Below are 15867 nucleotides of genomic sequence, written 5' to 3'. Positions count from 1 at the left end.
TGGAGAGAACAACAATACGTTTTTCCTTGAACTGGACTTGTATGTTTTGGTCTCGTCCCAACAGCAGCGTCATCTCATTGCAAGGTTAAACCAGAGGATCCAACTGAAACAGGAGATCTTATACTGATTGTTAAAAGGGAAAAAGATAAATCGACTTTTTTTGTGTTTTAAAGGGGTACTCCAGAGATTTCGTATTGCACTTTAATTAAGTTGTGGAACTCACAAGACAGATTTTAAAAAGAATGATCTAAATCAAAGCAGCAGACGCCAAGATATCCTGACTAACAGTCCCTGGTATAGACCAATCTCCAAAAACACTGGAAACAGCCACGTCTTCACTTCACACCTTCTCTTAGAAATTTGTATGCCGAGATAACCCTGATGACATCGCCATGACATCATCAGGGTTATTTCCAATGACTTGACAAAGGTCCTGCAGAGCCACAGAAGACATATACAACTGTTTTCACAAGTGAGCTCGCCCTGTCTGGTGGAGGGGAACAGTTTTTTCACACCTCAAAACTTCTCTAAAGATACAGAACCATGACCAGCTTGTGCTTAATAGCATGTGCAACACACTCCTTGTTTCTGTGTGTGTGTGTTGTAGTCTTCTGAGATCATATTTCCCGTCCAACATGCTCCAAACCACACTCACTCCTGTCAGTCAAAACACATTAAAGCTAATGGATGATGCACACTGACACACACACACACAAAAAAGCACAAAATTAAACTTCTCCACAGTGCACACACTGTACGGCTAGTGTGTATATGTGTTGCATTGTTGCTGTTATGTGCTGGTAATCTGATACACGGAGTCAGAATACAGCGTTACCTGCAGGCATGGTAACCCGATGGTCTAAAACAGGAGGAACAAGACACTCAGCTGTCTACACAAGCTGGTTTACAGGACAGTTTTTTTGGGGGAAACTGTGAATCCTTCCCTCTCAACCTGAGCTGAGTGCCGGTTCACTCTGCCGTGTCTCATTGTGAAAACCTTCAGCAGCAAACCTGAGCTGGTTCACACGACTGCCAGACACGATGAGGCTTCGAGCGCGTCGGTTTGAGTTGCTTTGGTCTGATAACCAGATCCAGTTTGCAGCACTTGGGCCGGCTCTGCCACTCAGAATTGGACCGGTGCACCAGTTTATTTTGGTGCATTATTTATCACCAGTCTGGCGTGAGTCTGGGAAGCAGTCATGCTGTATTTAGGCTTAGTCTTTTATCGGAGTTTCTGATTGGTCGATTTTCAGCCAACCAACTAATCAGAGAGTTTCTTGCAAATGCAGATGGTAACATCAGCTCAGACGTGATCAGTTAAAACAGGGTGCTGCTCTGTATCCCGAATCCAATCCTTAACTTGTTGATGAGCTGCTTTAAGCATCTCCTCCCATATTCATGTTTAATCAGACACCAGTCCAACATCGGTCTCTTTAACCTCTTCAAGTCTAATTTTCTCCGTTAAATGGCTTTAAAATGACATACTGCTTGTCAACAGCACATATATACTGGATTTCTGTAACTGATATTCAAACCCAAGTCTTAAATTAAATTCTGAATCCTTTCAGAATCAGAAACGGGTTTGTTGCCAAGTAGGTTTTCACCTGCAATTAATTTGCCTTTGTGTTTTGGTGCACAGAGGTCACAGTAAACATAGTAAGCGAAAAGAAAAGACAAGTGCTGCAAAAGTCAAGAATCATAAATATAGAATATAGATTCACAATAAAAAATATGTGCAATATATCTGTTTTAAAATGATAAGAGCTGTGCAGTGTTTAAAACAAAGAGGATGGAAAGTGCAAAATATTAAAGAATGTGCAGTTGTATGAACAATATGTGGAAATGTGTGGACACAGAAACTTGAAAACTTGGCTTTCTCTGCTCTTCTTGTGTGGAGTTTGAGCTACTGATGGAGTGAGGATGCTAATACAACACTGAATTAAGATTTTTTTATTGTTAATTTCAGCCATTTTACGTTAAGTCTAGACTCAAAACTCCTATTTCTCAAGTTGAAGTCAGCAGGTTTAGGGGACCAGAATGTCTCTCTAAGTTTGGGACCTCCGCCCTCCAAGCACCACCCTAATCTGTGAAAAAGCCCAGGCAGTAGGGCGACCTGAGTTTCATACAGCTATCAGGCTTTCTCAGAGCCACGTTCTGGAGGAGCTCGTCTCACCACCACAAACACAAACTAATCTTTTTGTGGTTCTGATGACTTCCAGCCAAACGTGCAGATGCTGTGATTTGGAAAATACCCGAAAAACCAAGTATCAGCAAGTGGACGGGGAACTCTCTGCTGCTTGATCAGCTTTATTTATTTATTTATTTTTACAGTTTATCTTATGCAGTTTTGCAGGGAGTTAAAAAATTAAAAAAGACAATACCCTAAATTGGAGTTATGAGGTTTTCACCCCACAGCAGAGAGCTCTAAAACATCATATTAATGCACCGTACTCCCACTTTTCATTGTATTTCTTTATCTTTTCCCTCATTTAATTCTTCAATCTGTGTGCTTTTTCAATTTAGGAATCTAACAGTAAACTGTTGAGCGTCTGTATGTCATACAATCCAATAACTGTGACTCCAGCAGCCACTGTTGACTGCAGAGCAGCTGAAGGTGGATGCATTCCTGAGGCTACGTGCTTTATATGCAACAGATGAGCGAATGGGAGTGAATCCAGACACACACACACACACACAGAAAGAGCAGGAGCAAAGTAAAACATCCTTTTCTGTTTAAGGGAATAAAGGTATTCGCTGGCAGCCTGAAGCAGTTCATACAGGACAGGAGCAAAGAGCTGGACACGGCCCCATCGTGCCGCTCTGAGCTGTGGAAAAAGATTCTTTGGTTGTTGTTGTTCAGTGTTTCTTTCATCTCTCTTTGTGAAGGTGAAACACGTGCCTGGGGTTTCTGTCCAGAGATTCTCCAAGATAAATATTTTTATACTAATGAATTGGAAAATTAAATGGGATATGTGGGAAAGTCATTCTGAAGACTTCTCAAACCCCCTCTGGTTGCATTGCCATTTTTATCGTTTTGGCTGCAATTACAAACTTGTTTTGAAGGATGCTGATGAGCTTAAAAGGATCCCGAGGGCACAGCGTTCATTTTACACATCAGATTCAGTTTACTCGTCACGAGTACTACCCAGTACAGTGAGATAACAGCTGCATGTTATCACAGCCTTCTGGAGATAAAGTTTGAAGAATAACCCAGATGATGTTATCGGGGTTACCTCAGCTTGGACTTGAGACTTAGATATTTGAACAGAAAGCCTGCGTTACAACCTGGAGGCGTGGGGCTTTAAAAAAACTGGGCACTTCGGGGGCAAGGCTGGTCCAACGAATGAGCTTCTGAGCTGTATGTGACATTATTTGTACCTTGATAAACCAACTGGGCCTGTATTCGCTTCAGTTTCTGGGTATGAAAGTTAATATATTAGTATTCAGTGTGGAGATGAACACTGACAGTTACAACTTCTGATTCTGCAACCGAAGAAACTAATGAATTTCCAAATTAAATCAGAAACAAATGTAGGCAGATGTTGAAATTTGAATGTCAAATTCATACAACTGATTCACTTTTAAGACCTGAAATTTGAATTTGAGACATTTTTTTTTTTTTAGAGCTTTCAAGGACCTGCAGGCATTCTGTAAAGCACAACAACGGAGCCCAAAGTGTTAATTTAAATAAATAAAAAATGTATTATAAAATGAACAATAACTGGAACACATAAAATAGAAACTGCTGAACTGAACATTATGTTGTCATGTGTACTGCTGGTACTCGCCAACAATATAAAGCTGCATCAGTTTGGTCTGACTGATGCTGTCTGTAGCACCACCTGGTGCGCATTTAAGAGGCGTTTTTTATTTAATCTACCCTCACTGATATAAATGGGGTGGACAAAATAACACAAACACCACCCAGTATAACACAATAAGCTTCAACAGCATCACAAACGGCAGCAACTGAACACGATCGCCTGTATGAAAGGTTACTGCAGCACTGTTGGAGGCTGTTTGACTGCAGTAGGTTTAGTTAAGTGTACCAAATATCCAATCAGAAAAATCAGGTCAACTGGTGATTGAACACCTTGAGAAACACAAATTGCTAATCTAATTGTTTTTTTTTTTTACACAACTATTTGTTTTACATCTTAATTTATCCATCACATTTATCTTCCCTGATCAGAAAGTTGTAATGACTGTATTAGCTAATTGCCTGTTATATTCTTTTTGTAAATGACTCGATGTCACTGTAAAGGAGGGTCGCCCCTCAACGATCGAGTATAAACGTTAAATTAATGAGTATTTTTCTTAAAATGTCAAATTAAAAAATTCTCAATATGGTTGTTGTATTGATTGTATGGAAAAAGATTTCGATTTATGATAAATTATGGCAGTTTTACTCTCATCTACCTTTGACCCCTTCAAAGAAACCCTCTTTACCCAATCACTTAGATGGCAATGTCTGTTTTCTCAAGATGTTTCATTCACCAACTGACATAATTTTCAGTTGGGCTCCTTTACCTAGCACCTATATTACCTGTAAATCGAAACATAACTCAATATACCAGCAGTGAACGACACTGTGTGGGAGTGTTCAACACCTGTCGTGAACTTAGGTGTGCAGAGATGTAAAATATATATATTTTTTTTGGATAACAGCAAAATAAAAACAAGACAGAAAAGTGATTTTTCCACATTTATTCTCCTGTCCTGCTCCAGCTGCTGACACACAGACAGCCGTTTACTCGTCTGCCTCCGACTCGTCGTCGTCGTCCTGACTGATCTGGAAGTAACGCAGCTCGTACGTCTCCTTGTCAGACGCCACCACTCTCAGCCAATCACGGAGGTTGTTCTTCTTCAGGTACTTCTTCGTTAGGTACTTCAGATACCTAGTGGGGAGAGGTGGGGTCGTTTAGTCCCAGAACTTTAAAAGTGATTTTTTGATGAAGGCAACAGCAGCGTTTTGATTTCCAATAATATTGTTTGAAGAAGTTTCAATATAAGCAGGTTTGTTTGTTCAGTAAAACGTTCGGCTGAAGCTCAGGAGCTGCGGTACATCTCATCTCACCTTTTGGAGAACTGCTTCTCAGACGAGACGTTGATCTTGTTCTTCATGCGGCCGACCTGGACGATGTTACCCAGGTTCCCCGTCTTTCCGTTGACCTTTATCCTCTCTTTGAGGAAGGTTTCCTGTTGGACAGAGCACAGTGACACACTAGGGAAGGGAACCCTAGTAAATTAGGAGCTAGGGAAGAGAGCCCTAGTCCAGACACAGGGTTAGCTGCTTGCAAAGATCACTAAATTAACCCTTTCATGATTTCAGTATGGAAAAGGGTTATGGTCTCTAATTATAGCTGCAAGAGAAATGTTCTACTGAGTTTTTACCATTTTTTCTCACACTTAAAAGGGTTTAACAAGTACAGTAATACTTGCAGTAATGCATTAAGACTTACAAAGTTTGCAGAGTCCAGGATCCCATCCTCCACAGGGTGGGTCAGGTCCAAGGTGAACTTCCATCCAGCTCCCTTTTTGGACTTCTTGCAAACAGTCGGCCTCTTCTGTTTGATCTGTAAAAAAAACCGGAGATGATCAGAAACGTCCAGTGTTAGCAGCAGCACAAGTCACTATTCTAGCTTTTAATAGTCACCTTTCTACATAACTAATTCTTACTTTACTATTGACACCAGTTTAATTTTTTACTTGTGGTAAACAAATAGATCTGTGACAATTAGGTATCTAATCGCCACTAACACACTGCATGTTAATGCACCACCATCTTCATTACGGAATAAATCTTTCAGATAATGGTGTCCTTAAGATATCTGCAATTTAAATAACTTTTCCTTAATGTCTTCTTTTCGATTCTCACTATTATCTTTCTTGACTTCCATCATTGAGTATTCTGGTAGCTCTTGTTGACACGTTTCTCTTCATGAAAAGCTCATTTCCATGATAGTTTAGTAAAAACGTGCTAAATTTAATCCCAAATTAAAAGTATTTTGTGAAATAGCTACTCTGTTAACAGACACTGTTACTATTAAACACAATTAAATACTAATGCCTTAAATTATATAAGTTACTGAGTTTTGAAAAGGTCTTTGAAGAAATGTATCAAATTCAATTTAAAATAAAGTCATGTTAAAAGCTGACTAGAACTATAGGTAGTAGCGCTAAGTCAATTCTAATAGTAAATTATAGGTTTTTTTCATAGTGAAATTATAATCTACTAAATTAAGTTGCGTTTGTAAATTCAACAAATCGGCCTTTATTTAAATAAAAATATTTGATAATAAAAAACCTTCTGAGGGCCAGAAAGTGCGAGCTCTATTGGAATTGCGGGGCCATATAGTTTAATTCCTACTTTATTTTGAATTATTAGAAGGATAGCTAATATTAAAATTATGCCGAACCGACTAGTGGGCCTTGGACTACATGTAGACCGACAGTACACATCAACTTTACCAGTTTAGTGGAGAAAAACCACTGATATGAAATAAAACACAATTTATTCTATGGAGATAGGCCTCCTCTCACAGACTAATGAATGGAACACGTGTGAGCAAACATCAAGACTACTACGAGCTAATGCTAACTCTGCTAGCTTCTTTGTTTCTTGCCCTATAAAACAGCTCAAAGTTTGACACGTAGATCTACTATTAAATCGTCGCTTTGTTTAGGTACATAACGACTGAAATAAGTAAAAAGGCTAATAAATTAACAATCAATTTCGTAAATTCCGGAGGAGCTGCCTGGACTTACCGGCGCCATGTTGAGAATTCGGACGGGAAAGGGCGAACCGGATCTGACGCAGCAGTGACGTCGTTCGTGCCGCGTGGAACGCCCGTACCGGACATGGTAACAGCAGAAATAAACATTTCCACACATGAAATCTGGAAAACGGCTCGATTAACGATCTGTGCGAGGGCTAATGGCACTGCAGAACTCCTCCCTGACTGTGAAATGGTTCTTTTAGCTTTATTGTAATGTGCTTAACGTGTAATACCGACAGTTCCGTTTAAATTTCACTTAGTTTTGTCTGAAAACAAAAGGACTTTGTAGTTTTGCCTGTTATTTCAGCAGCTATCTCTGTCGGATTCTGCAAGACCAAAGGTCAAAAACAGCCCAAACACACCACTGATAAAAAAAAAAGCTGCTGAGCCTGGTCAATCATTGACAATCACTTCACACACACACAGTCCCTGCTCTGCCCTGGGCCTCAGACCAGCCCTGTTCATTCAGCTGCATTTGTATGAACAGAGAAAGTAAAACCCCTCCCGATGAGTCAGAGAAGCCATGGCTGATCAGATGGGTGAAGACAGAAAACAAAACAAAACATGCATAGCTCTTTCCATTGTGGTTCCCTTTGTGGCTCAGCCTGCAGACAGACACAAGTGAATGGTCATCATCTCATCACCATTGGGGACATCCGGACAGGGTGTGTCTCTCTCTGCTGCCATGACCTCAAATGCAGATACACAACAAAAGACTCACACAAGTAACCATCTTTCCATAAAAGACTTCCTGCATATATCCAGGTTTTTGTTTTTACTCTTTTCAGTTTCAGTCAAGTTTGTATTCATAGTCACTTTATGTTAAATATGTTCCCCATGTCAACATGTTGAAATCAGCCACCAACAGCTTAGAGCCTGCTGATGTTTGAACCTACGCCCTCGAATCTGCAGGCAAGACACTTTTGACTTTCAGACAGAGGCTTTGGAAAAGCCTTAGATGATGTATCCAGGGACTGAGCAGAGTTTAACCTGCATTTGAAGCGTCCATCTCCCTTTGTTCGGTTGCAATTGGAACCGAAGACAGCCCTTACCAATCTCTCACAGTGTTAAAGTTTATAACGAAAGAGTTTCCCCTCAGGGATCAATAAAGTATTTGTGATTCTGCGGGAGACACACAGGGAAGAGCCCATTGTGAGAATGGATGCAAAATAAAGTGCAGCACTACTTCAGTTTGTAATCATTACGTTTATATATTATAAATCAAATCTTTTAAGTTTTTCCAAAATCAGCAGAAATACTCCAGTCTTCTCCGGTTGTTAATCGCCCGGCTCGCTTTAAGCAAATTAAATATTCGGCAGTTAACAGCTCTACTTTAAGAATATGTAACCTGCACCACAGGTTGTCCTTTGTTTCTGTTTTACCTTTTGTAGAAGAGTTAAGACCCTTTCTTCCATCTGCAGTGCAAAAGAACTGAAGCTCAGGTGTTATTAACCTGAACTTTAACCTACTAACCAGTATATTAACATTTCAATCAAACTCTACTTTCAACTTTGGTTAACGCATTTAACATATCACGTTATGTAATTTTAACTTTTGATACTTGAGTAAGATATCAGACACTTTACCTCAAGTAAAGATCTGAAAGCAGGACTTTTGCTTTGAATATTTATTTTTTTAAGAGTAGAAAATAAGCACAACAACTTGCAAAGGAGGAAGGATTACTTTAAGAAAAAAATAAAAAAAGGTAGTGTAGACTTATTTCATGATCGAAAGTGCTCCAGCTTTTTTGTAAATTCCAACTTCAACCTAAAGTTTATCAAGACATCTTGAATAGATTACACCTCGCAAGCAGCTTAGAGTGTGTAAGCAACCAAATGAAACTATTTTAGCTAGCATTTGTGTCCACCATTGTGCTTCAGTGATCACTGAGTGAGCTACGCTATCACTTTGATATGTTGACCATCAAATTACTGGGTATATTAGAGACAGAAAACCAGACATACTTTGCAGTTTTTGTCCATTTGTTTCATCGTTTTATTTTTGCCATCTCCAGTCAGGTGACAAAGGCCTCGAGTGAACAAAAAGTTTGCAACACTACCACCCTCCACAACCCGATCGAGTCCCTCAAAAGAAACACACGCCTCACTGCAAACTGCCTCCCACATTTCGGAGGCCCACACCGCTTCACACTCATGCCTCTCAAAACAAAATATAACACTCCTTTTGTATTGGGGGATGGCCGGGGCAGCGGGGTGAGCCTTGGACTGCCCCGGTGGACGAGAGGCGTGAGCGCACAGGGCCCTCACGCCCCTCAAACTTCTACACAGACAAGAGACTGGCATCACGAGGGTAAATCACAGAAGTTTGTTTCTGTTTTTCTTGGGGGGGGGGGGAGAAAAAAAAAAAACCACTTCTCTTTTCTTGGTTTTAGAGCTTTGACATGCTGGGGTGGACTTCAAGTGCTCTTAAGTGCTAGCCACCGCCAATCCCAGCGATTAGGAGAAAAACAGACCTTGTCGCACCCAATCCACTTAGGAACCAGAGGAAAGGCCATGCTGGAAAGCGGTATGGCTGCTAGAGGGACGACCTAAACCAGAATTTAGTATCTACAGGGGCAACCCTCCCTCCTACTGCTTTAACAACTCAAAAACTGCCCCCTCCCTTTCCCTTCCCTCTAAAAGGCTTTAGACCTGCTATATTCAAGAATATAAAAAAGAAATAATCATACAAAAGCTGAATCCCGTTGTTATTTAAACATTCAGGAATGTGAGTGGCAAAACTAACACTTTGAAGGCGAAAATAAGCAGGAATGAGCAACCGATCATTATTTTTTGAAGTTGTTTTATATAAAGTAGATTGTTACCAAACAAAACCTCAGCGATCAGGCAGAGGACCACGCAGCGAGCTGCAGTGGAACTTCCCCAACAGCAATGGAAAAGAGAAATGAAAAGGGAGAAAAAAAAAAAAAATTAACCCAAAGATCAATGATGAGAGAAATCACAACAGAATGATTGAGGTTGTCTGTGAAGGCCGACGCTTTGGTGAAAGAACCAATGAGAATGCAAGAGACTGGTTGTGGGTGGTGCTTGTTGCCTGGGCAGCAAAGTCTGTCTCCCTATTTGTTGGCCAAGACCTTGGTAGCGACAGCACATTCCTCCCCCATGGCAGAAATCACGGTGACCTGCGGAGAGCACACAACATGTTCGAGTCAATCATCTGAAACTTTACACATGCGGCTCGCAGTCCTCACATTTTCACCGCGTGACAACTTTCTGCTCTAATTCAGGACTGAATCCTTTCTGCTTTCAGTAGAGTGTGAAAATTCACAATGTCAAAATTATAAACATGGCAGACACATTTCGGCTTCATCTGAAGATGGTATTTATGGTCTCACTGCTGCCAACAACGTCAAGAATTTGCATATCGTCATTTAATATTTCAGTTTCTGCCGTCAGGTGTCTTCATGACTACAAAAGTGTGATTCAAAATGTTTACAGCCCAGGAATTACACTGAACCATTAAGTATCTTGTGACCATCAAAAATCATTTAATATATTTGTGTAGTGCTTCGTCAGGTGTAACAAAAAGGATCTGCATCTAATAATTTAAGAGCCCTGAACTACTCACCATGAATTCATCACCGGCTTCAAACTTTGCCTCGATTTCCTTGCCGACTTCGCTTTCAGGGACACGCAGGTCCTCCCTGATGTCCCCGTTGTCGCTCATCAAGGACATGTAGCTGTCATTGATGTTGACCAACTGGGAAGGTGAGGAAAACAGTCAGTGACTACATTTACACGAACCGCAACACCGTCAACCTTATTCTAAAAACAGACTAATTACGGTATTTGCTGTGGAGCATATCCAGGTTAATGACTTTAGCATCAGTTGTCCTCCAGCATTCAACCTCAAACCAATTCTGTCCTCAACGCAGATGGTACAGCATGAGTTGCAAAAACGCCAAACTCAGATAATTGCAGTAAAATGACAAACCAGCATATTCCACACGTCCTGTTTTGATTATGCCTACATAAATTACAGCCTTTTTTGGGATAATAGTTCTTGTATTGGAATATTATAAAGATGCTCAGAGTTGGAGGGGAAAAACCTGATCACAAGCAGAATTATTGTATTTTCTAAGCCAATATTACATGCAATGGAAACAGCTAGACATTGAAGATTAATCACACCGCCATAATATTGACTAGAAATGTACCCGTGATCAGATTAAGTGGCACATTTCTCCATGATGTAAATTATGCAAGTGGCCTGCAGCTACGGAGTTCCAACCCGACCACAAAGAGACGAACTTTATGCTTAAGAAAAGCCGGCACAGAAGACAGCGGCCACAAGTCCTTTCTAATCGAGTTGTGCATTCTTCGGTTAACTGCGGTGACACCTGTGTGACAGAAAGTTCCACAGATGTTTGGACCGCCTGCGTACCTGGTAGTCTATCCTCTTGATGGAGGGAACATCCATGTTGTGGGTGGAGGGGCACATATCTTCATGCTTCTTGTTGGTGAAGATGTCGATACCAACCAGGTTAACCTACAGAGGAAAATTTGGTTAATTACACAGTGATGAAAGCGCCCCCCACCCAATTTAGGAAGCAGGTGTAATGGGATTCCATTATAAAAAGTGTATTTTACACATTTCTTTTAGGTTTTAATCACTAAATAAACGATAATTTAAAAATGCACAGCCAGAATATCTTTATTTTTCCATTTATTAAGTCCCACAATAGGGCAAAGTACATGTGGGAGCACCCTGGTGTTTGAAGAAAAAGATAAGGAGACTGTGCATTCATTACTAAAGCAACACTTCAGGCAGCTTGGATCGGACTGGTCTGAAACCTGAGATCCTCAAGCCCGAGCTGAGCCTCCGGTCACTGCCAAGTACATCTTTAAACACTGGTTGAGTTTTTTTCCCCCCTTTCAAACGTCATTTAAAACTTGACATTTAAAAAACACTGCCACCGTACAGCTGCTCTCAGTCTGAAGGGGATACATAACCATGCTTTAAGGATCATTTTACCTTGGCATGTCCGTGCTTGCCGGTCTTGGAGGTGGACATCTCCACAATTTTGCAGGGACGTCCCTTCAGCACCACATAGCCGTTCTTACGCAGAGCGGAGCACTGCATGGGGTAGGTGGCGGAGGCGCCAGACTCGCCAGTCTGGAAGTCAAGATCGGGATCTGCCATGGTGCGATGGGTCTGGGGCGCTGTAAAAGATATTTACAGATCATTTACCTTTCTATCAAACACTGAAAACATTAAATGAGCTGAAGGTCAAACGCTTGACCGATACATCCAAATTTAGCCATGACATGATTTATTCTGGAACTGCATACTGTGTAAACCTCATCTTGATGTTGTTGAAAAACTATTGATACTGTGATTCAAATACAGACGTGGCTGGCGATGAAACTATGAGCTGGTTTTAAGATTTGCGTATACAATAGAAACCAATAGACTTGGAGCGGAGAGAGAAAGGGTAGGATAGTCAGAAGGTATTGAGAATATCACCGGCCTCATCCTTTAATTTTACTTTTAACGATAAGCAGTTTTGAGGTGTTTACATGACGTCTGCCGTAAGAGAAAAGGTAGCTTAATCTAGTTATAATTAAATTAGTGTGCACGAAAGCACAGTGTGCGAAAAAGTGTGACAGAATCAACTAGTCTCGCTCTAAACACAAATCAGCTTCTCACATTCTGCAATTAAACCCTTCAGGCAGATGTAATGAAGAAACTCAGATCTGCCCATTAAGTTTTTAGGTTTGAAGGGTGCAAAGGTAATCTCTTTCTTAACGTGGCTACATTTCTACCACGACTCTTGACTTGTACAGTACTCGTTCTCTTTATTTTGAAAGTTATGCACAACAACGCCAAGGCATTTCCTTGCATGTGAAAACCCTACTCGGCAATAAAACCGTTCCTCATTTGTAGCGGGTTAAATACCAGTTTTAATGGCACTGGCTCTGCTCGGGACCACTGCAGCCTTTCCAGGGCCCCACTGTGCGGCTCGAGCGCTACCTTGCTGCTTGATATCGCGAGATCTCAGGAAAAAAGTGGCATCCTCATGATCTGCTCCGTAGATTAAATTAAGTCCGCTCTGAATAATTTAGTCAAACTATGAACACCGACATGTGGAAGCACAGAAAATTAGCCCGGCTAAACGCCACTTTTCAATTGTACCACTATTTTTTTTTTTTGATGTTTCCAAAACAGTAACTTCATCATAACTCATCAAAACTAATATTAGCTAATTAGCTAACAATAGCCAACAATGCTTTTAAGATAAAAACTATATCTGGGGGACTAAAAGGGGTAATTTTAGTGATTTAACTATCACATTTGCTAGCGCAAGCTGTAACAAGTTAGCTAGCTGGCCTCGAGTTTACAAGTGCAACAGCGCTAGATAACGGTACGCAAGTTACGCAAACATTAGCCGATGTTACCTTAGATTTTCGGTTTAAACAATCTGTATCAAATTAACTAGCATTATCACGGTACGCTTTTGGTGCTGTGAGGTTTATTAACAGGCCAAAATACGCTACCGCTTCACAAATCGCTAATACCGTTATCCTGTGTTAGCTAATGCCATGCTAACAGCGGCTAGTCACGCTAGCCGTCCATTCAGCTCCGTCCAAATAAAAGCAGGGATCGACGCTCGGCCGACAGCGACTAGTGTATGTACCGTTATGTTTACATGATAAAGACTGAAACGTCGATGACAAGTAGACCGCGGACTCGCACCAAAAAGGCAGACATTAGCGGAGAGAATGACAAGCGACTTCCACCGACCGCGCCGCCGAAGGCCGCATGTCCCTTTGATTAAACCTGGTAATGTTAGCTGAAACATGGACACCCACACCCTGCCCTGCGAACGACTAGATCCACCGAGAAATTAAAATAACTACTTCCACAGCTCCTCAAGCCACTAAACGACTACTTTAGTACCTCTGAATCCGTTATCCGTTAATTTATAAAACCGTTAAGTCCACCGTTTATCCCCCCCAAGGCAGAAACACGCGCCATGCCACACTTACCTTCCAAGAAAAAGAGGACCGAAAGTGCGCAGGCGCGGCCAACTTTACTGCAGCATCCGTAGAGGAAGAAGGGAGGGGGCGCTTATGAGTTCCGGTTGGAGCCTGGCAGAAAGGGATGCCAGGTCTGAGGCAGTAAAACATGGCAACCCGTCAGGTAAGTGGTTTTAAAATCAGATACGGAGAATCCGGAGGGTTTCACGGGGGGAAAAGAGGCGTCTTTATTCCCCAAGAAGAGTTGGAGCGCCCCCTTCCACCACCATTACAATCCATTAAGTCCGAACTGTCACTGCGGTCATTTGGTCTATAAAATGTCAAAACTAGTGAAAAATGCCCATCACATTTTTCTTCAAATGTCTTGTTTTGTCCCACCAACAATCCAAACCCCCCAAAATATTTTATACCCTCATATAAAAACAGAGAAAATTAACAAATCCTCACATTAGAAAAGTTGCAACCAGAACATTTTTGCTGATATGCTTAAAGTAAAGCAATAATAAATATGTGTTCTGAGTTTGTCACACCACAGAAAAATGTTATTAACCACCCAGCCAAATTTGAATGATTAAAAAAAATCACCAAGTAAGTAAAATAAGTTATCAAAATCTTGATAACTGATTATCAAAATAGTTGCCCATTAATTTTCTAATCAGCTAATTGGTTACTCGACATTACTCGACAACTCTAATTATATATTAATACTAATGTATCAATATTATTAACATGTAAGCAGCATTTGGATGTTGTAGTTGGTCGTGGTGGAGCTGATTTGAACAATTGTTTTGGGTAGTTTAATGGCTCATCAGAATTTTTGTGTACCATCTGAATTCTGCAAAGTAACTAGTAACAATAGCTGGATTAAAAAAGTGTTTTGTTGTTAAATGTAGAAAGTCGCATTAAATGGAAATACTCAAGTGAAGTAGACCTACAAGTAAAAATGTACTTAAAAGGTCCAATATGCAGGATTTAGTGGCATCTAGTGGTGAAATTGCAATTTACAACCATTTGAATCCCGCTCGCCTCACCCTCCCCTTCCAAGCGTGTAGGAGAAACTATGGTGGCTGCAAATCTTGCAAACGGCTCTATCTGGAGCCAGTGTTTGGTTTGTCCGTTCTGGGCTACTGTAGAAACATGGCGGTGCAACATGGCGGCCTCCGTGGAAGGGGACCCGCTCCCTCTGTAGATAAAACCGGCTTATTCCAAGGTAACGAAAACACAACAATTCTTATTTTTATTTGATTAAACACTAAAAAAACATACTTATAAAATATTATATTCCATTTCTGCCAATAGCTCCTCCTAAATGTTGCACACTGGACCTTCAAGTACAGTGTCGGAACAAATGCTTTTAGTTATTTTCCACCACTGGTTGAGGTTGTGTTGACATTGTGGTGCAGTGAACACATTTAAAAAGGCATTAAAAGTGATACGCCACCCCCCAAAAAAGTGTTTTTGCGTAACAAAACTAACCCTTGTAAACTAGAACAAATTGACCCCCGTAAAAAGTGCAGAACTGTACAAAGTCTGACTAGTGGGTCAACGAAGAAGGGTTATCTGGATAACATCAGTCCCTATTTCAGATTTGATGGGGGTCCAGGTTTTACTCAGTAAAGTTATACAAATACTGTAATTAAACCTGCATTATGAAACGAGACTTTGAGTGAATTGCAGGGGAAATTGAGTTTTACTGTAACAGGCTGAAGAAGAATGGGATTAAGAACAATGTGTTATCATTTACCCTGCCCATTTTGTTTGTTTGTTTGTTTTTGGTACCAAAGTGGTTCTGTATTTATGCTAAAAAGCAGAAGAGGAAAAAACTGTGATCCAAGTGTTTCATTCTCTCACTGCTCTGCTAAAAGCAAATCAACAAAACCGTAGAACAAAAGGCAGCAACAAACACATTGTTCAGTAGAAATGATGAACTCACTCCTCTGGACAGCCACGTATGTCACCTTGTTTTGTTTTATATAATATTCCCATGGTTTTGACCTATAAACCTTCTCCAATGGGGCTTACTGGATGAAATATTGGTATATTGATAAAATACAACGACTTTTTCCAGGTATAGAACAATAAAGTCA

General features: G+C 40.7%; 2 protein-coding genes across 3 annotated transcripts; both read right to left on the bottom strand.

Moving 5' to 3' along the window:
* Positions 1–4692: 4692 nt before the first annotated feature.
* Positions 4693–6899, bottom strand: rpl22l1 (ribosomal protein L22-like 1). The gene is made up of 4 exons (XM_044176061.1): positions 6769–6899; positions 5463–5576; positions 5078–5199; positions 4693–4898 (listed from the first exon to the last, which is right to left on the bottom strand). The coding sequence occupies exons 1-4, from the start codon at positions 6892–6894 to the stop codon at positions 4751–4753; spliced, it is 510 nt and encodes a 169-aa protein (XP_044031996.1). The 5' UTR covers positions 6895–6899; the 3' UTR covers positions 4693–4750.
* A 1844-nt stretch (positions 6900–8743) lies between these two features.
* LOC122866425 (eukaryotic translation initiation factor 5A-1-like) lies at positions 8744–13929 on the bottom strand. Of its 2 annotated transcripts, none has more exons than XM_044176062.1 (5): positions 13790–13929; positions 11775–11962; positions 11184–11288; positions 10368–10499; positions 8744–9921 (listed from the first exon to the last, which is right to left on the bottom strand). In XM_044176062.1, the coding sequence occupies exons 2-5, from the start codon at positions 11940–11942 to the stop codon at positions 9856–9858; spliced, it is 471 nt and encodes a 156-aa protein (XP_044031997.1). In that variant the 5' UTR covers positions 11943–11962; positions 13790–13929; the 3' UTR covers positions 8744–9855. The 2 variants fall into 2 exon arrangements, with proteins under 2 accessions (XP_044031997.1, XP_044031998.1); XM_044176063.1 differs by having other exon boundaries at positions 13701–13792.
* Between the last annotated feature and the right edge of the window lie 1938 nt (positions 13930–15867).

The sequence above is a fragment of the Siniperca chuatsi genome, linkage group LG19 (genome assembly GCF_020085105.1).
Source record: "Siniperca chuatsi isolate FFG_IHB_CAS linkage group LG19, ASM2008510v1, whole genome shotgun sequence".
Lineage (NCBI taxonomy): Eukaryota > Metazoa > Chordata > Actinopteri > Centrarchiformes > Sinipercidae > Siniperca > Siniperca chuatsi.
This window is presented reverse-complemented; position numbering and strand designations above follow the sequence as displayed.